Consider the following 27,345-nt stretch of genomic DNA (forward strand, 5'->3'; position numbering starts at 1 on the left):
AACTTTCATTACCAACTGTAAATCATAATTCTATTTTCTCACACTAGTTTATAGCCCTCATTTGATCCTAGTTATCAGAAAGACGTTGTTCAAAGGTCATTCATAAATTATAGTCTCACCAATAAATCTACAGTCCGTAATTACATATATGTTCTTGCACTACTGTGTAATAAAAATCTTTATTAAACTAAAAGGATACATACAAAATTCCAATTATATTTTATTAAGACCTTATTATTTTTCTAATACTGTAATAATGATAAAAGCATTGAAGAATAAGAATGTATTTTTAAAATTTCAGCGAAAGAATTTGAAATCGTTGAGATTTTACAACTATATTCTTCCTCTTTAATGTCTCACATCAACTTGGAGTCCAAATATTCTGAAACTATTCAATACAAATTTAGACAAAAGTTCCTATTTAATAATGAAATTAGTTAACTGGTATAATTTTCAATTTATACCTATTTACGAATGTTGTGAAAGTACAGTAATTTTTTTATCAAGGCAAAAGTTATAGATATTGAAAATAATCAGTAGTATATGATCAATTTTATATGATTACATTATTATATGTATGTTTATTACATAAATTTCATAGAAGACAACTTTTACATTCTCATTTAAGGTTATATATCAATAAGTGAACCGGAGATCAAATTTAAGATCTTTAAATGATTAAAATAAGCATAATGTCGTTGAATTATTTAAATAAACATTCGAAGGTTCAACTCTAGTCAACTTGATGGAAATTTAAGTAACATAGGGGGGGGTCATTGTATCTTTCTTTACACAATTGAACTCAAAACATCGATCGATTTGTATCATATTTTAGATGTACTAAATTCTACCATGATATATGAGTAGACTATACTCTCCTCTTGTTGTGGTAAGATGTTTTCATTTATACTGATCAAAGTAAAACTAATCATATACAATTAAACTATTTAAACTATTATTTTCTGAATATTTCAGTTAGCGGTATCATTTAAAAGTGGGCAATATTCATTTATCCCATATTCTTCTTCTTCTACACATACACATACACACACAAAAGAAAAACATCACTCATAGGAATAATGGACTATGTTGACAATGATAGGAAATAGCTGATATCAATTCCTTTAATGTAATACTAACCGACCATTGTCTAATTTTCTATTATGAATAATAATGTTATAGTTGACTTAGTTTTCTAATTACATTTATAAAGATTTTAAAATGTATCTAACCATTAGATAATATAGTCTGAATATTTATATTTTCAAAAATAATCTTCTATAATGTAGTAAGTGTGGCTTAAAATTACATACAAGATTGAACCGATGACATTCTGAAATTTTATTATTATTTATTCAAACAGAGAAACATTGGTACAAATGGGTATCGAATACAAATGCGTCACATAGATCATTCCATTTGCGTGAGGCTGGAATACTGTCCAGACTCCCAAACCGCACAGATGGTTTTCTTAGGAGTCCACGCCCGGAGCCTTCGACCTAAAGGTCCGATCTACACGGTAGTGCAACAACGTCAAGAGATGCAGTCCCGTGGCAACCCGTGATCAACAGTTGGTTCATACACCATTCGTTCTCTCACGATCATGGAGCCCATGTGCATCATTGGTTTTGGATCTGGGTTTTCCAACTCCCTTAGTTGGATCCTCCATATTTACCAATCCGGTTAAAGCACTGGACATTCACTTTTCGTCCTCTCAATTTCGTAAACAATAGTAATGCGGCGAGAAGATAGTGAGTAGAACTTTTCTGGCAGTAGCTGTCTAGGCGTGACCATGTGAGAGTATTCCGAGAGGGAGAGCTGATTCTCCCTACTCTCAGCCGTACCAAGGCATTTGGGAGGTACTTTCTGATCTTGAGATAAGTACGACACTTTAAGTCCTGTGATCTGTCCTGTCTACCTAGAGACATGGTTATCTAACAATTCATTCACTTATAGGATTATTCGTTCATCACTGAAATGTCTTAAACTAAGATAGACTATCAGTCAAGTACTTTGTTATGCCCAATGAACATTTTACAAATTCTAAAGAAAAATAAACGATGACATTATGTTAATTTGCATCTAAGAGATCTCACATACAGATGAAATATCCATAGAAAATTGACGTATGTTTACTATTTTCCGAATAATAATTTAAAGCAATACAATGAATAAAAATGTAGATGTATAAAACTGATTATGTTTCATACTGTTCTGATGTTTTGCTGATTCACTCAAAAAGATGTTTTTTTTTAAAAAAAAAGATACGACAGAGTTCTAGAAACACTGATCAAATGTAAATTATGTCGTATTTGGATAAGTAAAATATCATAAAATTCACCTTTGACTAATGAAAACAATACATGATTGCAAACAGACCATGTCAATGGAACTCATTCAATCTAAAGTTATGACAAGTATAGTATAGTGATACAGTGTAAGCCACTTATTCAGAGTACTGTCTTGGTAAAATATAAGAACTATACATTAAATAGTTAATTTGAAAATTCCCATTAGTTCTCTTTCATATTCTGTATGATTCTTCCAATTCATAGTTGTTTTTTAATTCCATTTCTGTTTTCTTCAAGTCGACCTTCATAGCTTTCTGCTGACACGTTTTCCACTTACGATTGGTGTTATATACTGCTTATGTCGACAGACATAAGTAGCATACATCACAATATCACTAAAAAAGTTAATTTTTTAAAATCCGGAAAATGGGCAATTTAGTGGATAGATAAAGTTATGGTAGAGATATTTTTAATGATTAGAATATATTCATTTAGAAGATAAAAGTCTAAACTGTTACTTCTTGTATTTGAATGCTTGATAATAACTTCCTGGACAATTTGTAGATTACCAGGAATTTTTTAAAACTTGAATTTTAAACAGTAGAGAAGAAGAATGAAGTAATCATAGAAGCGTAATTTCAAGTTTTATTATCATACAAGTGTGTTAGTTATCTTTGACCGCTGAATTCTCTTACGCTACGATAATTTTAGACTAAGTTTAATCCATCGTCCAATTAAAGTGTAACTTATCTGTTAATTCTCTGAACATTTCTAATGAGTTTTCGATGAACATAGGTTTAGGTATACTGTTTTCAGCCCCCTCCTCCTGACTTTTAAATGCTTTGTTTCGGAAAATTCAGCGGAATCTATTTTATGCGAGTATAAAAAAATTCCACGATAAGCCGATAGTCGGCTACCGTACAGGTTGTTGTTACAGCACAGGTACAAATATATTAAATGAAATAACAAGCAATAAAGCATTAGTTAACATCAAATGATGGATTATCATCAATGTTTAGAGACCACAATCAATGAATCCCGTTTTTTAATAAAAATAGGCATATCTTACAGCATGGTACTTGGGAGATGATTGAGTAATCTTATATCCACTGACTGAAATCTTCATTAAAAGCATCATATATATAATTAACAATCCTCATTAATTGTTTGACACATTGAAACTTCTGAAAGTGTTTGTTTCCGATATGGATTGTACCAAATTAACTTGTAGAGATTGTAAAAGTTTCGTAGCTAGATCATCATTAAATCTTGGGAGCTCAAGACAAACGTTTCGTCCTAGTGTGGGTCTTTTCAACAGTGCGCATCCAGGAAACAAACCAAGGAACTTAAGTCTCTTCCAAGATTGGTTAACCTATGGACGTCTGAGCCAGCAGTATAGTATGTTAAAAATATTTATAACAACTTCAAAAATAAAACTGAATTCTACTTTCTTTACCTATTTCTTTGGTTCATGTACATTTTTAGTGAATTCAACTACTCAAAGTGAACAACGACAACAGCCGAATACAGAAAATCGACAATTATCACGAGATAATGGTCGTACTAGTAACACAACCACTTCAACAACGGTAGATGAAAATTCAAGAAATGCTAAAGAATCCTTATATTTATGGCTCTCTGAGACACAACTTAATCAATTATTGGAGTATAACTTTCTGGATACATATCGAGCTCATGCTGGTCAAGGTAGAAGTTTATCCGACTTGACTTGGGATGCTAATCATTCACAATTATATCATCAAAGTTTGTGTTACTCGTCGGATAGCGATTTACCAAAGCATACATGTTGTACATTTCAAATGGAATTAGGATTATTACAGAAAACTACGGAAGAATTGCATCAAAGTTTATCAACTTACTTAGGACGATGGCATAAAGAACTGGCAAAATTAAGAACTGCTTTAAGAGGTAATTTGATAAAGAAACCTTTTTTTAAAACAAATTTAATATTTGCCTATAAACAGTTTATCACTTGACATGAAGAAATGTTGGTTTTTTCGTTCATTATTCATTTGAAACTGTTTGCGTAACTTTTGAAAATCTGTTTTATCCTGGCTAAGAGCACTTAAACAATACTGCTCCTAAATCCACAAAGAAATGAACTATATATCTGTATTTCTCCTAATTAATATAACAATTTTCATATGCAAAACGATATCTAGAAACTATTGTTACAAATAGTTAATATGTGAAACCGAACATGCATAGAACTGTGTGTGTGCATGTGTGTAGAAAGCACAGAGCAATGCTTGATAAGTTATCTACTCTCATTAATACGTTAAATTTTTGACTTCTAAATTCAACGAAACATATTAGTTTCATGCAATTAGTTCCCTTTATGAATTTAAATAAAGCGAGAACAAATATTGATGCAGAGTAGTATGAATTCATAATACTTCGTGGTTTCTCGTCAGCTGCTTACAACCAAATATGTAATGGAATTTTACATTGAGATAAGAAATAGTGTGAAACAAATGGCACGAATGAACGTAAATAACTGGTATGACAAGGGTTTACAATGATAACTATATATATACAAGAACAGGTCAGAGGTTAATTGGTGTTAGAAATAAGGAAATAATTCAGGATGGGTGGTGTAATAGTTTAGTGAAGTTCATAAATTGTGTGATCATTTCAGAGATAATGAAGGATTCATGGAATTAAAACAGTGATAAGATAGGTTACGTAATAATTAAATAGAATTTGAAGAGTTAACATAATTTAAGAGGATCAGTTGGCGGAAATGTGTGAATGAAAGGTTGGTTTAAGAATTAGATAATGGGGAAGGAGTATAACACAAAATAAATATTTTAAAACAAATAAATGAATAAAATAACCCAAATAAAAAAATGGATTAACAGGGTGATAATAAGTTTATTAATGTCTCTTTTTGAATACATAAATCCGGTTTGTTTTTTTATCGCGACTGCTTCAGCGGAACGGAGATCAGTCGTACTTCTTTGTCTGTTGATAATTTTAAAAGCGTGCAGGATGTTGATGGTATGCTTGGTGTCAAGTAAATGCCGGGCTATTGCACTGTTGAGAGCCCTAGTCCCTCGCAGACTCAAGTTCTTTGGAACATGGTCAGAAATGCTAAAATGCACTCTTCTCCCAGTCCTTCCAATGTATATGCTTTGGCATATACATGTGAATTGGTAAATGCAGTTGGAGCTACTGAGAAAAGAGGACATGTCGATTTTAGTTTGTTTTGAGTGAAGAGTTCGTCTCCCATGCTGTTGTCAGTTTTGCTGCTAGGTAGGCCACTTTCAACGCGGAATTTAATCTGTGATTAATTAATCCAGCAATTTCGTCTCCTTTGAAACGTAAATATTAGAAGCAAGTGTTTTCTTTTCTACTCTATCATACTTTGTCCGAAGATTTGTTTTCGCATATTTCTGGATGAATTTCAATAGGTATGCATTTTCACGTAGAACATTAGTGATGAGAGTAATTTCGTCGTCAAGGCATTCCTTTGAACAAAGTTTACGAGCGCGGTCAAAAAGGGTTCGTACAATACCGTTTTTGTAACTCATTGGGCAGAAACTATAGTAATTGAGATAAACTCCACTCCAAGTATTTTTGTGATGAATGTGTCTATGTAATGTGCCACATTGTGTACTAATGAAATTAACTTATAAATTTTACATTTAGGGATATTTCAAATCCATTGATAATTTATTATAACAAAGCTAATCCCTATATTTAATTTTACAAAAAAAATCTGGAGACTTTTGAATTAAAAATTATTATCAGAAAGGGGGCTTTTGTGGAGATTGCAGTAATTTAATAGTTGGATTCGTGAATTGATTAAAACCAGACTATCATGGAAAACCTGGAAGCAGTGGATGTCTGTTTCATCATAGTACGGGACACCTCGGCATTGCGCATACAGAAGTCGAACCCAAGAACTTCGGCCTCCATGGTAGTTTGGCTTAAATCGACCCAAAAATTCAACTAATTAATTAAAAATTAAATAAAATCGCTGCTTTCAAAAAGAAATAAACACTACTGTTTAAATTCTTTTCTTTTGAATTCGGCGCTTAAAAAGTGGCGGCATTACAGAAAAAACTAAATACCATTTTCTATACCTTAGAATTGATATTTCAAACAACAAAAAATTGATAAATAAAAACTGGGAGAATTAATTTACAAATCTATTTTTAAAATAAAGAATGAATACACATTGAACATTCACAATTGGGTAGTTATAAAAACAGTATCCCATATGTAACTTCAGTTATAACCCTTAAAAAAATGCAATAACTAAAATGTCTCGATAGAAATATTTGTAAGTGATTTTACAATTCAAATAATTCACAGTACAGTAGATTGTAGCTCTATTAAGAATGATGAATGAATATTACATCTTATGATTGTCTGTTTAATATTGACAAATTGAATGTAAATAAAGTGAAATGTATACCTTGGATACAACAGGATAAGACTTGATGATACATTGATATTTACTGCAATAATTGATGTATATCCATTTTCAAGTTGTTTAGAGTCAGTAATTGAACAACCATAATTATTTTGAAAGTATTACTCAAGTGTTCCAGTTATAATAACTAAAAGTTTGTGAAAACAACAATCATACAAATGACATTAGTTCAAATATCAATTACATCGATCGAAGACGAATTAATTTAGTTATGCATGGTATTGTTTACTTGTATCTTTGTATTATTGTTTAGGATTGCAATTGATCAGTCTCTTGTTGACATATGTAGATCTTGTGCGGATTGCCCCGATATAGCATTAAGTCATAAGCTTAATAAACAAAGGTGAATAGTGACTAGCAGTGGAATCCAGGATGCACGTTTCGTCCTATTTGGGACTCATCAGCTGGATAGCTTGATGGCGTTTGAAGCGAATGGTACTGGGTTCAAGTCCCTAAGTGAACATCAACTCTGGGATGCAGGTACATCCAGCTGACGAGTCCCAAATAGAACGAAACGGGCTTCCTGGATTTCACTGCTAGCCACCATCCATTTTCGCTTATGCATGATATGTCGTAAAACAAAATCAAGATTCGCAACAGTTGTAACTACAAACAAGTTATAACCTTAATGAGATAAATATGATCTTATTTATACACATAATAAAGTTCTTTAACCTGTGAAACTAGTCATTCATCATTCATCAGTATTGAATTATTCCATTAGAAAAGTATTACTTTTAAAGTAATTCAACTCGTTAATTAAGTGTTCATATTTGAAATACCTATGACCAGAAAGCATTGAAATATATTCCTTTCATTACTAGGTTATCATTGATATTCAAATGTATTAATATATTTATTTTTCATAGTTATTACATCTTCATTCTCAAAATTACTCTCAGTAAAATAAGTTGAAATATTAACACTACTGTTTACACAATTATATACTATATCATACTGTGAACCTCCAACAAGTACATCAATCGATATTTGATTGAGTAATTATGAATATCATGAGCTATGGTAATTGGAGGTAGTCGACAGGAAACCCACAGTGTCGAGTCACCTAGACTGGTGGCCATATTGTAGCATGATTGATAGCATTCGATCTGCACTAATAAGGACTAGACACGCATGACATTGATCGCCACCCAGTGATCAATCGATTGTGATTATGAGCTATTTCTAGATGTTTAATAATGGCTTACTATACAAACTGTCATCTCATTGTAATTATATTTTTAAATACAGATTATTCAATTAGATCTAATATATAGATATGTGTATATCAATAATATTTTAACCAGACAGAGACAAATGTTACAAAAAAAAGGGAAAAAAAGAAAAGAAAAGCATATGTTTTATCCCGTAGCATCAACTGCTTTTCTTTTCTTTTTTTTAAAAAAAAGAAAAATTACTTTGTTAAATCATTTCTATACGTTAGAACGAAAAAGAAAAAAAAAGTGTAATACAAACATCCATGCATAGATTACATAAGAATATTGTTATATAAAAAGTATACTATTGTAGCAACTGTTTTGACATTTGTATATTGTTAGTTTTCTTTTGCACAAAGTTTAAAAGTGATTATGTAATAGACGAAAGATTTAGTCGTTAGGTAAAAAGTAATCTTTTATCGGTTAATAAAGATATCTATCTATCTATCTATCTATCTATTTATATATCTCGTCTATAGTATAGTTCAAAGTTATTGCAATACATTCTAATGAATCTGTTAAATTGGATTATTCTCAGTTGTATTTATGTTTAAACATCAGACAAATATTTTGATCCGATCAAAGTAGACTATAATGCATTAACTTATGTGTAATTGTCTCATTATTTTACATTTGATCTAAATGTAGTTCATTCTTTGTAAAAAGAAAATTAGAAAAAAAAGCAAAAAAAAACAAACAAACAGACGACAAATTAGGTATTGTATGTTTGTTTTTATGTAGCTAATGATTTTCTGTCATTCATAACTACTTTATATGATATTTAATATAATTTTGTAATAGGAGGTCGGCTTATTCGACATCTTATAGATACATATACTTTGTAATAAGTCTTCATTTATATTAATAAACATACAATAATGACAAGAAGATAGTGAATAAAATATGAACATTCTTTCTTATTGTTATGAATGCTGTTTTTTTATTTATATAACTTCAATTGACTGGTTAGGAGAAATTAAGGTTGGTTCATTTATAAATAAGAATTTTTGTCTAAATTTGAGCGAATAGTTTCACAGTATTTGGACGTCGAGTTAATGTAAGACATTAAAGAGGAAGAATGGTATTTGTAAAATCTCAGCGAATGAATTTTAAGTAAATCCAACGTTTCGCCTGGCAATCTGGTCCAAGCTTTTTCAAGGAAAATATAATCAAACAACAAAATTTATATTCGATAATTTTGTTGTTTGATTATATTTTCCTTGAAAAAGTTTGGACCAGATTGTCAGGCGAAACGTTGGATTTATTTCAAATTCTTTCGCTGAGATTTTACAAATACATTCTTCCTCTTTAATGTTGATTCATTTAGTTTGTAATGACTTTGTATTATTCAATTGAATAATATTTTGTAAATGAATTTTAATCAATCTTAATTGGTTTAAATGAATCCATTGCTAATTGCTTTGAACAAGGCATTATCTTATAAGATTATCTGACGAGACTATAGTTTATGAACGAACCAATCATGTATAAGGTAACAAGCGTCGGATTTCATTCATTCGGATAAATAGAGTTTTGGCATTATAGATAATGTCAGTTCATGATGAAAACCCTAAATCTAATTTCTAACCTTCATTCCCAAGTGTAAATCATAATTCTATTTTCTCACACTAGTTTATAACCGTCATTTAATCCTAGTTATTAGATAGACACTGTCAAGTTCAATTTGGTGTCGTTCAAAGGTCGTCCATAAATTATAGTCTCACTGATTATCTAGACATTTATATAGACAAGTTTCAAATATATAGAGTGAAATAAATACTCTGGATTCAGTTGCTAGTTACAATCCATTTATGCTATAAAATGGTTGAATGCTTGGTTTTTACTTTCACGTATTCTGATAATTCATCAATCTACTTCACAATTATAAACCAAAGTAAATATATATAGTTTGATGAGTGATAAAAACATATCGCTTATTATTATTATTATTATTATTATTATTATTATTATTATTATTAATGGCTTTATTCAATATTATACTTTGGTATAATATAAAATTCTCAGCATAAGATATTTCAAAAAGTTTCTTTTGCAAACAAAAACGAAAGGAAAATAGTGAAAAAAGATGTGAAATTGTACAACTTTCCAAATTAGAGACATGTTTATGAATACAGGTTATTGAATAGGTTGACCGTAATATATTTGTATTTATTTAGGTGTTTTGGACGGCATCTTAATGTTAGACAGTCGATAGAAACATTTTAATACTTGAAACATGCAAAAGTAGATCGACGCGAGTTCACATTTACAAACGTCGCTTCACCGCCGCCGCACCTCTTTTTATTGTTTGATCGATCCTGACGATAAGTTTGAAATCACGTAGTGATACTAAGTATTCGTTCTGTAAATCATTTAACCAAGATTCTTGAATTGTGATGACACAACAATTACAATACATATTTTGGGTTGGTAGGAATTGAATATAGTCCAACTTGTTAATTAGTGGTCGGAAGTTGGAATTTAGCAGCTCGGGAATCGACATATGATTAATCCTCATTCTCTTCAACGCACATTGCCAACTACCACAGTGTCTTTTATTGTACTATTTTGTAACGTGCAGCGAAAGATCATAGACTTTCCATAAACGCACCTGTATAGGTTATACGATTAATAGACATAATGAGACGTTAAAACAAAATGAAAAACAGATAACTTATTGAAACAATTAGATGGTAGAAACAGGTAGCTCAGATATTCAAGCAGGTCGCCTTATTTTCGTATAAGTACAAACAAACGATTAATAAGATATGAGAGGACAGTATCAAAGTTTCGTTTAAGATTAACTTACATAATGTAGCACAAAAATTCTAAGGTGTAATCCATTTTTTTTTATTGGAAATTTGATACCTGGTTCTTGAAGTGAATGTAAAATCTTTATTTATAAAATGTATAGATTTATTAAAATCAGATTGCAATATGAAATATAATTTACATTAATAATGAGCCAATTAAATAAAGTTGTTATTTAATATTTGAATTCATGAGTCAGTTGAAGCTAGACCACCATGGAAAACCTGAAAGCACTGGACAGCTGTCTTGTCCTAGTATGTGATTCTTTAACAGTGCACAGTCACGATCTCGCTCCATGAGATTCAAAACCAGGACCTATCGGTCTAGTGTGTGAATGAAATTTATTAATAACAAATGGCTGTTTATTTGAAAATATTATATTGTTAAAAGTTACAATATCTAGCAGTATAAATATAATGTTTGAGCTTTAGAGATCAACTTTATGTCTTATGGTTAAATAAACAGTATATTTATGTCTTTAAGTTATTGCTGATCACTTTTCATAAACATTAAATTTTAATAGTTCGATATACTCATAAAAACTAAAACATTACTCTGGTAAAGTCAACATACGCCACTTTTATCATTCTCTCAGTTCGTTTATTTTATTCAGAATCATTTTGATACTTGTCTATTGGATCGTTACAAAATGTGAAAACGTATATCAATTACCAAACGTATTTTATATTGATGCATTAGTCATAAAGTTTATGTCAGTAGTGAACATGATTGGTTGTTTTATCCAGATTGAAATTATTATTATTATTATTATTATTGTTATTAATGGCTTTATTCAATATTATATTTTGGTACAATATAGAATTCTCAGCACAGGGTATTTCAACAAGTTACCTACGCAAAAAAATCAGTAACAGATAAAAAAGGGTTTAAAAAACCGAAAAACTGTACAACTTTTCAAATTAAAGACATGTTAAGAATGCAGGTTATTGACTAGGTTAACTCTAACAACCTGTTCGTCACAGAGTATATTTGCTAGGTAAGGTATTATAGAACTTTTATACTTTTGCTTGCGTGCATGGATTTTAATGTAATTACGTCTCGTTCTACCAGAAGATATACAAGGAGAAAGATAAGAGTGAAGGGAATGGTTAGTATCTAATAAAATAACACCTGACAGGAGTTTGCATGACTTTAGATGTCTGTCCACAACCATATTAATTATGACCTCGAAAGATTCACCACACATATTGCTAACTGTCTTCAGCACTCTCCGCAATACAACAAAGTCTTTTCTCAAAAGCCGGGGAAAGAACAATGGAGAACAGCAAAGAATAATAGGGAATATGCAAGAATTGGCAAGTTGTAAGAGTAAATGACGAGTAATCCTGAGAGCATGCAATCTCTTTATGTAGTAAGTCAGATGGAAAACCTTCTTCGATAACAATAAAACATGGGACGACCAAGACAGATCAGAGGAAAAGGTGACACCAAGATAATTGACCTTCGACACTGTGTTTATCAAAGAGTCTCCGATGGTACAAGCATTATGGGATCTCAAAATGGTGTTTAGGTTCCGTTCATGTCTCATGCTAAAGTTAACAACTTTATATTTAGACGGATTAAGTGTGAGACCATTACCAACAGACCAACAATCAATACGAGACAAAAACTCATTCTATGGGATGTAAGGAGGAAGAGATAGGCATACATACAGTGAGGTCATTTGCATATTTCACAAAAGTGTTTTCTGTGGAAGATGACAGATCATGCAGAAAAAAAGAGAGAAGAAGAGGTGAAAGAACAGCTCTTTGTGGTACATCTTCATGAGACAGTAGAGACTCTGAACACTTTCCTCCAAACACAGTGTACTGTTCCCTTCCAGAGAGGTAGGAATATAGCCAGTTGCTTATCCAGCTGTCAGTGCTGACGCTGATTAACTTGTTAAGTAAACGTTGTCTTGGTATAGAATCAAAAGCTGAAGTATAGTCCAGAAAAGCACATCGAACATACTTCTTACCCTTTTCTAAGCTGAACACTATGTTGTGATGTAATAAATGTTTACAAACCTTAATAGTTATATATTGTAATGATTTTATCATAGAAATTCTATCATTACAAAATGAGTTAGTGACTTAGAGCTATTTGATAAATAGAAAGTCGGCGAGACTCTAATTCATGGACGACCTTTGAACGGATCTTAAGTGACCTTGAGAATATTAGCCAATCAGCGAACAGTAAGTACAGAGTAAAAATATAAACAAAACCAAGGAAATATGGTGGATACACTTCTTATACGTGGTTCAAAAACTTGTCAAAGTTAGAAAGAGGTTCAGAAGTTCTAAAATCGTAATGCATGCAGTAGAGGAAATCATCCATATGGCTACAGAATAGTCAGCCTCTGGAGCCATGATAAAGTCTCAAAAACATTTTAGCCTCGACCACATAGCTTCAATATTTGCTTGCGTGAATTCCGGTCGTTGAGTACACAAAATACCACTTGTGGATAACGACACAATGCACACAACCAAGTCTATGTAGGAGTCTGTAGGCTCTCCAATCATCCTTATATATTGTAGTACCTGGCTGCAACCAGTGTTGCTGGCACATTTATTATCCAGTTCGCGATAATTGTCATAATTTGCCCCAGTTAGGAATTATATATGGGGTTTTCATCACGAACTGACATCAGCTATAATGCCAGGAATCTATTTAGCCAAATGGATGAAAGGCTTTCGTGCCCAAATCCGAGATCTGTTATATTATACCTGATTGATTCGTCCACAAATTATAGTCTCGCCGTTTTATTTGTTATAGCCGCTCAATTATCACGTTTTGTACGAAATTCCTTGTGAACCCACCGTACGTTAGCATTAAGCACTGAAGCCGGCGCCGTAACCTTGAATTCCTTCAAGCGCCTTTGACTGGCTAGTCCGTAAATTAGAGTTTCGCCAGAAAGTCTTTAAACTATTTGTTCCTAATATAGATCTCAGTATAAAAACTTCCATACATAATCAATTCTTTAGATCTTATGATACTGTTTCATAAAAAAATGGTAAGTTAATCAGTAAATGAACTTGGACTACAAGATAGTTGTTTTCCTTATCATTACAACAAAGTGAATAATATAACATTTATTTTTGTTTATATGGAAGTCATTCACTTATACTTCTTTAGTTCGATTGAATATCGATCATGCACACATTAAACTTTATTACAATTATGAATAAGAAGAATGGTCTTGATAAATCAGATATCCACTTCCTTCCTTATTCTAGTTACCTTTCATGTGTTTCAAAGACTCAAAGTTCTCTCTTGTATTTATTAAATTATTTCAAATCAGTCAGTCAGTAACAACGTAGAACTACGTACGTACGTACATCAGTTCGAGTTGACATACCACATTAGCACAGTGATGCAGTTGTCGATTCAAATCCCCTAGTGGTAGAGGTAGTAAGAGTATAAGCAGTAATCGGAAAGATTAGGGTTTGGGAATGTTATTTAAAGAGTAAATTATTTCAAATCTAATGTTTAACTGATTCATTCAAAGTAACTGATACTTTTCTAACATAGGTTGATTAAAACAATATGTAAACACCTTAAATACTTGACTGGTTATCAACTAAATTACAGAGCATTTGAAGTGATAAGTACTTTGTTCGAGTTGATTTGTGAATATCTATACTGGAATACAGGCTTATCCAACTAGTGTGCCCGAAACGGTGTAAAACACATGCTTTGGATTTCAACAATAGTCACAAGTAAAACTTTATTAAAATATATACACACCTTGAATTATTTTTCTAATTTGATCATTTAGACATACATTTATTAACATCCTGTTTGTATATACAAAAGGTATATTAAAATACCCACATCTTGAAGGATTAACAATTAATCATTTAGAAGTTTGTTTTTTTGGACGATATTTTGAGTGTTGGAAGAAAATCTCCATTCATAGCCAGCCTTGTTGGGAAGTCATTGGTAGTGATTAAATAATGAGATAGTTTAAATGAAGAATTAGTTGTCAATGGAAAAATTATTTGTTTCGTTACAAATAATTGTTCAATGAATGGGCATATTAGGTAGATGCTACCTTATCAGTTATTTCCTACTTTACATTTTAAGACTATTGTAACATATTAATAGAATGTATAGATAGATAACGGCATAGAGGATACTAATGTGATGTATGACAATGCGTGAATTAAACCTTAGTTTGCCTACTCAGAAAATACTAATCGCTTCCTGTCATATGGGATGATAAACTGCTTAAATTATTTGCTTTGTTATCATTTGTTTATGGGTTAGGACCATTATACTAGGTTGGATGTGAGAGATTTACCCATCACAGGCAATGGAAGGCAGTCGCACAATCTCGTGAAACGATCCGAATTAGACATATGCACCGTGAGTACTGGATCAGTGGTCTAGAGGTTAAAGGTTTGCTTGAAATAGCGGTGATTTTTGTTTTATTTGCTTTCACGGATTCTTAGGTGCTCATTATTTAGGTATCCTATACTAAGACAAAACGGATATCCCGTTCTTCCATGTTTCTAGTGATGGTAAGTTTGCGGTTTAAACCTACAAATGTACCATTTGAAATTTAACTTAGTTTCCAATGATCTGTATTATTGCGTTGCTGATAATTTCACTAAACTTTAATTATTCTTGTCATATGGCGTGAACGTCAAATTTGAGGTACAGCTACATCCATCTGACGAGTCCAGAATGGGACGAAACTTGTGTCATAGATTCTACAGTTAGCCTTATTTCATATATTTTATGTAAACTATATGGAATTGTTTGTCATTTCGGTATCACTATCTGTGAATGAATAACTTTAAGCCTCCTACCTAAAATAAATAATACTCAAGTCTTTTATTATATTAAAAAATACCCAATTTTTCAACATGTAAATTGTATAATATCCGATAAGAATTTATACTGTGTTACATGTAGTCTAATGTCTTTTTAAACAAATTAGTTACTAAGGGATCATTGATTTAACAATTGCATTAATTATTACTAAATATGATCTGTCATTCTATAGGAGATAGTCTTAGAAATTTTCCTAGTATCCATCCTTTTATATATGTATATATATATTATAATGTCCATAGAATGTAAGGTTTAGATTTCTTATTTATTTAAAAGCAATTTTTCATTTCCATTTTGTTTACACTTAAAAGCCATGTAATATTAAAACAGATATACCTAATAATGTACACTTAATCCCATGTCGATAGATGTGTTTCATTATCAATTATAAATCCACATTATCAGAATAAATAGTAACAAACGTTGGTGTAGGGAAATTAAGGTATTGTATTATTTGCCATAACTACTATGTACATATTTATAGCATTGTAATTAATATTAGTCTGGTTTTCTTTGTAGTTCACACGAATTGGTATGTATGTATGAATATGTATGAATATGATTGTACAGTTTAGAACAAACCAATGATCCAAGGTATATCAAGAAATGATCTTGGGATAGATAAGAAACAGAGAGAGAGAGAGAGAGGAAAAAAAATAATCACAATGAAAACCCCAAAATTTTCCTTAAAAAAAAACGTTAGATTAATTTACTTTTTAAGAGAAAATGTAACAATGATTTCATTACTAGAGTAATTTGTAATAATTAATGTATTGATATAATAGTGAATAGCTAGACGTAATCAATAGGACACTTTTAACTGAATTTCTGTTTTTTATTTTTGGTTTTTAGGTATTTAAGAATAAGAAATAGCTTCTAGAAAACTATATCAATTATCCATTAGCATGACGCCAGTATATTGTCTTAATATAAAGGTGTACTAATTAACATTAAACCATCATTACATAGTTAAGTGAATAGTTAGTAAGAGAAATATGTTTCTGTAGTAGTAGTAGTAGTAGTAGTAGTAGTAGTAGTAGTAGTAGTAGTAGTAATAGTAGTAGTAGTAGTAGTAGTAGTAGTAGTAGTAGTAGTAATAGTAGTAGTAGTAGTAGTAGTAGTAATAGTAGTAGTAGTAGTAGTAGTAGTAGTCGTAGTAGTAGTAGAAAAATCTGATAAGAAAAATTACTCACATTTATAATAATGAAAACAATTCGAATAGTTTTATGTGTGAGTTTTATATCGTCTGATATTTATTTATTTCTCTGAGGAAGAAATTGTAGTGACTTATAATAGGTGGGTTGTGTTTAACAGTAGAATCAGGACTCATCAGCTGGATTCACCTTTATCTTAGTGTTGATGCTTACACTAGGACTTGAGCATAATACTTTTGCTTCAGTTGCTCAACGCCTTAATCATTGAGCCACAATGTTCAATTACTCGCCATCTTGTTCACGTTGTTATAAGTAAATATTTTAATTCACCCATCGTTCAAATTGCCTTTCACAACTCCCATATGTATGATTGAATAACGATATACAATATGTTAATATTCAGTATCATCCTATGATATCACGTCTGTCTTGGTGAAAAAGTGGCATTAGTCCTTGAACTCACTAACGCCTAGTCTGAGCCATGTTGGTAGATGCAGACTACTTGATCAAGGTCCGCGTGACTATCGTAACCAATGTTCGGAGACCCTGGATGACATGGCCCCGAATCAATCACAATGGCATCGATGTATACACTCTTTGTCTTCCCTTAAACCGTAAGACTAAAATCGCCTCAAATCTTTCTTTCTACAAACTAATTCTTTCTCCCAGTAACATATTCTTATACACAATCTTTCTTCTATATATTAATACCATTGAAGTGACTACTTCTATGAATTCGGTGTTCATCTTGCTGTGCTAATGACGTATGGCAACTTGAACCAATACATATATGTTCCTGGTCCCACGTTGTAGTAAAAAGTGTTTCTACTAACATAGTTTAAAAACGCTATCTTGGTTGTGTAAAGTATTGACCAGAAAATAGTTCAGTAAGCTTTAAAGGTTAATGTTCTGAACATTAAAATTGAAATGTCTTATGTATCATTAGACAAGCTAAGGAGTAGCTGAAGCCTGGTTATGAAACCCACTTTAAATAACTTTTATGGTTTGTACTAAAGTGAGAAAGTTACATGTTAAATGCAACTGATTCACTCAGTTCAATTTGTTTTTTGTTTTTTTTTAATTTCCATTACATTTACCGAAACGTGGTAGATATACATACGATTACAATAGTTCCATAACCTATATCCTTAAATTTCAAACAAAATAAAAAAAAGAAATTACAAGAGAACCTTAATCCAGTGCATTACATAACCATTGATAATACTTACTACCTAAAACAGTTTGAAACATGAATGGGCGATAAAATTATACCTTTCAAAATACACTAAATGATCATTCAAATTAAGACTATTGATGACAAGTGTTGTCCATGCCTCAATATTCCCAATATTTAGTAATTGTGACTCTATTTATATATATTCTGAAAAGAATAATTACAAAATTCATGCCAGTCTACAAGAATTATCACCTTGATACGAATAGTAACATTAAATGTAGGGAAAACAATATGTGATATAAGATTGTTTTAAGTTTACTAATTCAAAAACTGTGTTATAACAATGAATTTCATCAGCTAGGAACTTTTAATTCTTCTTTAGTGGACATTCTGTTGATGTATGAACAATGCATCCAAGATCATTTCTTACGCTATAACGAATTTATTATAACTATGTTTAACTAGAGAAAATAAAGCAGAAGCAGAGATCATAGAAAAAAGGACAATAATTATTACGATAGGTTAGTTAAGTCAGGTTATTTTCTGATTTATCATTTGTGTTAGATATTATCCAAATTAGTTCAGGCTGCTAGGGATAATGTTAGTGTAAAGTAACAGCAGGTAGGTGATTTTGCTTAGTGGATTCAGTAATATGAATGGCTAAACATTTAAAATTCTTATAATCTCACTTATGGAATAAGATACACTCACAGATTTTAGAACATTGAATGTGATGTATTTGCTTAATTATGACTCTCACTAAAGGCTTGATATATCACATGTTTGTAAGCTTTCCTTGAATATCAATAACTTGAATGAGCTGTCGTCGGGTAGCTTCAATCAGTTGATCTATTAAGTAGAAAAAATAGATAGCTTTAATCTGTTGAATTACATTGTTTAAAGTCTTCATGTCGTTAAAACGATTTTCTTCAAAGAATAGTCTTGACATAATGTTTGGATTTAAAATTTAATTACATTCCGAATATTGACTAGATGTCGAAATATAAGGACAAACATTTCATTTTATTATAGATTTAGTGGTTTCTAAGTGTTCATATTCACAATAAAACTAGAATGTGGTACCCATCACTTAAAATCCTATATGATTATACATAAAACTACGGGATTCGATAAGACAATACATGTTTTACTCATGACAAAAGAATTTATTTACAAAAACCTTCAATAGAATCTGTAGAATGTAGCTGACAATCAAAGTCAGGATACTTTTTTAGTCCTATTTAGAACTGATCAGCTGGATATATCTATATTGTGGATTGGACAACAACTCTGGGTATATTCAGCTGATAGGTCACAAACAAGATCAAATGAGCCCCATATTATATTCATTGTATGTAAACATGTGATATAATAGTTATTTCGATGCAGCTGGATAGAATGTACATACACCAACAAATTCGAGTTAGAATATAAAGACTTTTCACAACAGGATAAACTAAACTATCTTAAAGTGAAATAAAATGTAGCAATCTTAATAATCCAAACGTTTTATACTACTTAAATTAAAATTTATCTAATAGTTGAATTCATGTGTCAAATAAAGCTAGATCACTATGGAAAACCTAGAAGCACTGGACGACCATTTCTTCCTAGTGCGAGACTTCTCAATGCACATCTACGACCCCTCCCGCCGGATTCTAACCATGGCGCTTTGACCTCTCACACGAGTGCTTAACACCTAGATCACTGGGTCGGCATCCCACAGTGTTCATGGCTAACTTCAACCAATGAATTCATGAATTCAACCATTAAATTACTACTATCTTTACAAAAACCTCACCTTTCTAATAAAAGTTTATTTGTATCAGAAGGGGTTTTGTGGAGATTTAAGTAATTTCAATAGTTGAGATCATGAGTCAATCGAAGCTAGAACACAATGGAAAACCTGGAAGCACTGGATGGCCGTATTGTCCTTCCAGGTTTTCCATGGAAATTTATTTGATACAGAATTTCTATTTAGGAAGCTTTTAAGTTATCTAGTAAGTCACCAAAATCACCGATATACAAAATACTGTCACATAATTTCTCTTCGATAATAACGATCAACTTCTGCAGAATTCTACTAACATCAATGAAAAAAATTTATACAGCGTTTTTTCTAATTCTAAGTGACCGAATTTTGAAACCGGATAGTCAGACGTAGTCTGCAACATAACATAGTTTTTCGTAGTCTTCTATACTCATCAAGGAATATAAGGTGAATTCAACATGTTAATTCATCTTACAAATGAGTTTTGTTTATTGGACGTATAGGTGGATTACAAACATGGAACATAGTATCGAAATCTTGAAAAGAAATAGCAACAATTCAATGAACAAGTCAACTGTTTTATCACCCAAATTTAGATTTCTCTCTTATACTACCGCCCTAATGACTATCACAAATATTTCATCATGTATAAATGGTTATTCATAAATTGAAAATCTTTATATTGTCTTAAGCTGATAAGAACAGCTATCCGCCGTCTTAGTTCTGTTTCGTCACATTTTAAATAAAAAGAATAATGTATATATTCAAAGTAACAAATTATATCTGATATCAATGAACATATGCTCATTAGTGACTGTCTCTAAGAGGTATTTATCTGGAGTTCTAGTGGTAAGCATTGAGTAGTAGAGTTCAACCGGGTGAGTTGTGAGATCGTAACTCACTGATGATAATGTTGGATGTGTCGTTCAATTTCGTGGATTAGTTGAAGCTAGACATTAACATCGTTGGATGCCAGCTCAGTGGTCTAGTTGTTAAAAACTCGCGCTTGAGACTGATATGTTGTGAGTTCGAATCTCGTGAGGCGAAATCGTGGATGTGCACTGCTGAGAAGTCCTACAGTAGGACGAAACTGTCGTCCAGTGCCTCCAGACACTCCATCATGGTTTAGCATCAACTGTCCCATGATCTCAACTATTGAAAATTTATTTATTTACAATTCATTTATTGTTTTGTATTAATCATTTGTAGATCAATTAATTGAAAGTCTTGAATTATTAAAAATTCAATTAAATCAAACATTTTGTTCATATGAATTCATTATTAATAATCATTCCAATGACAATTCAACAAATTATACATGGAATTGTTGGTATCATATTATGGAATTAATATCGAAATTTCGTTTAATATTAGAACAATCATTTTTAACACAAGATGATATTATATTAGATTTAATGTTTCCAGTTGATAATTATTTAATGCAATCATTATTAGAAACATCATGTCAAACTTATATGACGGATTCAAAGAATATACAAGCTGAAGAATTAGATGAAAAGATTAAGTAAGTTGATTTTTATAGTAATGAATGAATTTGTATGTATATGATGATGATGATTTGAAGAAGTGAATAGATAGCTTGAAAACTATGAAAAATCATAAGGCATTACTCAACACATAGAATTAAACTGAGAACATGAATGTCTAGCGAAATTCTTGATCATTATGTGTTGTTTAATTTAGATATAGTTAATCTTAGAAAGTAATGGATCATTTTTTGATTTTTTTTTAACAACAAAAGCGGTATGACTATATTTTATGGACGACCTTTGATCGACGCCGAGGTAACCTTGAGAGTGTCTACCTACTTAATACAGCTAAATGAAGGCTATAAAGCAGTTTGAAGAATAAAGACAATGAGTTACAGTTGATGTTTACGGTTAGGATTTGAATTTACGCTTTTCGTCACGAACTGACATCAGTTAAAATGCCATAACCCTATTTGGACGAATGGGTGAGTGAATTTTGCGCCAAAATTCAAGACCTGTTATCCTAGATCTGATTGGTTCATCCATAAATTATGGTCTTGCCAATAAAAGCTTGATTATTTATTATGATTGAACTCCATAGTTATTTTTTATATATTTTGTGTGGCCTGCTTGAATATCTGGGCTTCCTGTTCTTGCCATCTGGATATTTAAACGAATTGCCTATTAGTCTTATAAACTATTCAGGTGCGTTTACGGCATTTCGCTATACAAGTAACAAAAGAGCTCAATCAGAGATATCGTGGTTGCTGGCTATATGCATTGAAAAAAATATACATTATTCAGATGTCGATTGCTGAGCTGCTAACATCTAACTGGTGACCACTCAATATTAATTTCAAGGATCGATCAAGAAATAGGAAAAGGAAATCTTTCGAAATAATTTATGCTAAGAATTCTATACTACACAAAATATGGTATTGAATAAAGCCACTAATAATAATATAAAAAGAACATCTTTAGTTCATGATATGTGTTTATATTTAAAACAGAACTGTGACAAGCGATCCTTAAGAAAGATCACTCTATATTCACTAGATTTGGGGTAAATAAATTTAATAGGAGTTTTGTGGAGAGTTTAGTAATTTCATAGTTGAATTCATGAGTCCATTGAAACTAGACCAACCTGGTCAACGATGTTTCCATTTCGTGGATCGGCTGAAATTAGACATTAACACCGTTGGATGCAGGTTCAGTGGTCTAGTGGTTAAGCGATCGCGCGCGAGACTGATAGATCCTGGGTTCAAAACTCGGGAGGCGGGATCGTGGATGTGCACTTCTGAGGAGTCCCACAATGAAACGAAACGACCGTTCATTGCCCCCAGATTTTTCATGGTGATCTAACTTCAATCAATTCATGAATTCAACTGCAAAGAAATTTATTCAGTTATATATGGAAGCGTTTAATGATTAGAAATGAATTATTCCAAATATATCAGTTTAGCAACATGAATATACATTAAGCATTTCAATAGACAATGATGAATAAACAACTGGGGAAAAAAATAAACTAAATAATTTATACTCATGATATCATGTCGGTATAGATGTATTCAATCTTTTGAATTCTAGAATATTCTATACTTTTTTAACCAAAGTAACAAATGGAGAGACACATTCTTAATAACATCAACAACAATAACAAAAAAAATTGTACTCGTTTCTTATAAACTATAGTGACTAATAAAATGTAACCATGCATGAAAAGTCCCTGTAATCTTGGAGAAACTAGTGCTCCCAGGCGGATTCGACTATGTGTCACCCGGCTTCACAGTCAGAGACGCTACCACTGAGCTATCCGGGCTGTGACCAACCACCTTGCTGACGAGTGCCAAGTAGCACGAAACCCGGGTCCAGCGTTTCCTGTCGACTGCCTCCAACCACCATCTAATCTCAATATATATAGTGCACGCAGTGTCGAGTCACCTAGACTGGTGGCCACATTGCAACATGGTCGATAGCATTCGATCTGTACTAAATAAGGACTTGAAACACATGACATTCATCACCACACAGTGATTAATCAACTGTGAATACATGAATAGTATTTTATTATAAATGTTTAGTTATGAAAGCATTATTTTTGTTGTTGTTGAAAAATCCGTTGTTTATTCACATATTGTGTGTTGTAAAAGATGATATGCCAATTAAATAAGTCATGTCAACTAGACTATTTATCGTTTTTTTGTTTTGTTTTTCAACTGATACCATGGAAAGTTGTGATTATTTTTAGAATTAGTTGTTTTTTTGTTTATTTTTTAAGAAAGTTTCATTATAATTTTCAAAATTGTCATTGATTTAAATTCAATGAAAGAATTTATTGTAAGAAAATCTTTTTGACTATGACTTTGTTATAAAAGTTTTAAACTTCCCATTGTTGATGCTAAGGACTAAATGATCAAGCCAATGGTTATTTGAACTCAGGAACTTAGTGGATAATGCATATGGTGTTTGAGGTGAAAGATAGTGAGTTCAAGTATCTGAATGAATAGAAATACTGGGATGCAGAAATATCGGGCTGATAAGTTCTGAATACGAAGAAACGTGTGCCTTCAACTCTAGCGCCAGCCACTAGTCAACTATGCTTGAAAATCCCAGCTTTAAGTTGTAATAAGACAAAAACTGACATTAAATTGCCTTATATTCATAAATATTTCTTATTTAATATATAATCCTTGCTATTTTTTCGGGTTATAGGATAACTAGTTTTATACCATAAATGTTTAGATTTATTTATTCAAAACAAATAATACAATACAGTTTACTTTTATTTTCATTGACGGCGAGACTATAATTTATGGATGAACCAATCAGATTTAAGAAAATAGGTCTTGGTTTTTGGCACAAAATTCATTCATCCATTTGGCTAAATAACGTTTTGATATTTCAGCTGATGTCAGTTCGTGATGAAAACCCTAAATCTAATTTCTAACCGTAACTATCAACTATAAATCATAATATTCTAATTCTTCACACTAGTTTATAACCCTCATTTAGTTCTATTAAGTAGGTGGACATTTTCAAGGTCGTCCATAAAATATAGTTTCACCTAGAAAGGTAGTTAGTAATAAACTTAATTACTGAATAAAAAAAGGAAGCTCTTCATCAAGAAGCAATAAATCCATTATACGGAATGTCAGTCTGAAACATACCATGAAACTTAATTGAACGATATGTATAATCAAATGACTTTTTTTGGATTTTACTATTTATGAGATAGATTTCATACGTAGAAACATTTATTCATGTTCTGTATTACCAGCGTTTATGTTTCGAGTAATGTAAAGGTTAAGAACCGATAGTTTTACTTACAATCTCAAAATATAACTTGCATTTTTTTAAAATACAATTCAAATTATCAGTATTTTTCTTTTACTAAAGTATTTCTTTTCAACTGACATAATTATAAGGGAATTTCTATTATTGATGGGGAACATTTTATATCCCTCTCTGTAAACGAGTATTTAATCAATTTCAGTTTTAAGGAAATCGATGAACTTAAATACAAAAACAGTTACGTGAAAATAAACATTGATAATAATTTTCATTGAATACAATCAAAAGAAACATTGAACCAGTAGTAATTAGTTTTAGATATTATCTAAGTTACAGTTTAAGGTAAAAAAAAGATATATGAGTGTTTACCAAAACATAATGATATAATTCATTTACGATGTACAGATTCATTTACTTAGCTTTAATTAACGTTCTTTAGGTATGATGGGGCTAGTGAGTTCTCCAAATACATGCATGCCCGAATGGTTGAAAGACAACTAAGTTACTCTCTAGGACATCACTAAAGATGGGAACACGTTTCTTTAATCTATAGTTCCCATGTTTGAGTTAATTAACATAATTTTTGTGCTTTAATGGTAAAGAATTCATTTTTGTAACAGAGAATATTTTCACCCAAATACACAAGCTAATGAATATTTGGACTTGGTAGCTAAATAAATAACGTGATGGCGTTTGAAGCAAAGAATAACAGACTCGAGTTTTGGAGTGAACATCTACACTGTGAGGCAGGTGAATCCAGCTGATGCTTTCCATATAGGACGAAACGCGCGTCCTGGATTCCACTGCTAGCTGATATAGACCCCTGCTTAAAAGGAAGTGTCTTCTAGTGCTCAACATGAACAACTTTAAAAATATAATCATATTGGTTGTTGGAAAACTTTAATTTTATTCAGTAAGATATCAATAAAAGGAAGGCTTATTCAAAATTTTATACCACAATTGCCTATTTACACACAAACAAGCTTATGTGTATCATTTATCGTCATTCAAATTAATTTTATGGAAAGTTAAAATGACATTCATCTTCTTCCCTGTTTCTTCACATTCATTACTGAAGATGTGAACATTTTACATTCTTTAATTCATGGAAGAATAATTTTATGTTTGTATTGATCGCATTTTTCGGAAAAAAAATTGTAGCTAGATCGGTACTGATGTAGTAAATTTCTATTACATAACAGACAATATTTGGACTGCTAATAAAAACTGAATGTAGAAATTTTATTTGACATTTATGTATACATATGTCTGATATAAAAATATTCAGTAGTATTTATAATTGATTATCCTAAAATATAGATGTAATCTAGTTTCTTACATATGTATCATTTACAAGATCCGGTCAAAGATTTCTAAAGGTTCATATCCTCAATTATATGGTGGATTGTAAACATTTTGGTCATTCACAGTCTATTTCTAAAGTTATGTGTACAAAAAAATAACTGGCTTTAAAACTTTGGCTTCAACATAATTTTCTATCATGTTTAGAAAAATATTTCTTCGTAATTATGGATATTATCTTCATGTTGGTGCTCAGTGCAGAATTCTGATCGATGTTGATTAGCAGGATTTCCTGATTATCTCTGAAATTACATGCTGTCCACATTTATTTTTAACAAATTCTTGAATTTCATAATTCACCTTTCTCCATAACTACTTAATCAAAAATATATAGGTGACTTTCCCCTTAAAACCAACTATAATAACATCATTACAAACTTGGTGTTTAACTGAAGCAAAATAGTATAGGACAAATACTTCATCAAACTACTGGACTCCTCAGCAGTGAGTATTCATAGCCCCACCAGGTATTCAACCCTGGACATTTAAAACTTTGTGCAAACACTTACTCATAAAAAACATCTAGTTTGCTTCCGGTGATACAATTCTCACTTCAATCAATTTACAATGAAACAACAGTCTAGTGAATACTGGTTTTCAATAAAATTCCAAGTTAGGTCAGTGTATAACGAATACTATATACTAATATATAATTTAATTATGGATATAGTTTAATGTAAAAATGTTTACAGTTTTACTTATTTACCTACTTACGTCTGTTACTTCTCATGGAGGAGCATAGACCTCTCACTAGCATTATCCATTGAACTATCCTAGGCGATGATTTTCGTTTGCTACTCATTTTTTCATGCCTTCTTTCGATTCCCGACGCAGTGCATTCTTTGGCCTTCTTTTTTTTCATTTCTTTTCTGGATTCTAAGTTAGTTCATGCTCCGTGATACGGTTTGATAAGTTCCCGAATGTATATCCTATCCAACTCCACTTTTAACAATTTCCTCTTTGGTTGGAAGTTGGTTTGTTCTGTCCCACAGTATGCTGTTACTTATGGTATCCGGCCAACGGACAATGAGTATCTTGATTAGACAACTGTTTATAAATACTTGTACCTTTTTGATGATGGTAGTCGTAGTTCTCCACATTTTATCTCCGTACAGTAGGACTGTCTTGACGTTCGTAATAAAGATATAGACTTTGATACTGGTTGACAGTTGTTTAGAGTTCTACATGTTCTTCAGTTGTAGGAACGCTGTTTATACTTTATCATTCCTAGCCTTTACCTCTACATCAGATCTTCCATGTTCATCGATGATGCTACCCAGATACATGAGACTTTCCACCTCATATACAGTTGTACAGATTTGAAAATGTACCAGTTGAAATAAGTTGTTTCATCAAACTAACAATTTTTATTCATTAAACTTCAACAAACATTACTGAATATATTCAAATTAGATAACTAAAGTTTTACAGTTACTGGATATAGGTCGATTGTAGTTTCAATAGTTCAACTTAATAG

General features: G+C 31.4%; 1 protein-coding gene across 1 annotated transcript in view; it reads left to right on the forward strand.

Annotated features, from left to right (window-relative positions):
* GPC3 (Glypican-3) overlaps nucleotides 1–27,345 on the forward strand; it is a 109,536-nt gene that overhangs the window by 33,358 nt on the left and 48,833 nt on the right. The window contains exons 2-3 of the mRNA XM_051210605.1: nucleotides 3,777–4,220; nucleotides 20,932–21,247. Coding sequence (XP_051073184.1) covers nucleotides 3,777–4,220; nucleotides 20,932–21,247 — 760 coding nt within the window. The remainder of the gene's footprint in view (nucleotides 1–3,776; nucleotides 4,221–20,931; nucleotides 21,248–27,345) is intronic.

This window comes from Schistosoma haematobium, chromosome 1 (assembly GCF_000699445.3).
Source record: "Schistosoma haematobium chromosome 1, whole genome shotgun sequence".
NCBI lineage: Eukaryota > Metazoa > Platyhelminthes > Trematoda > Strigeidida > Schistosomatidae > Schistosoma > Schistosoma haematobium.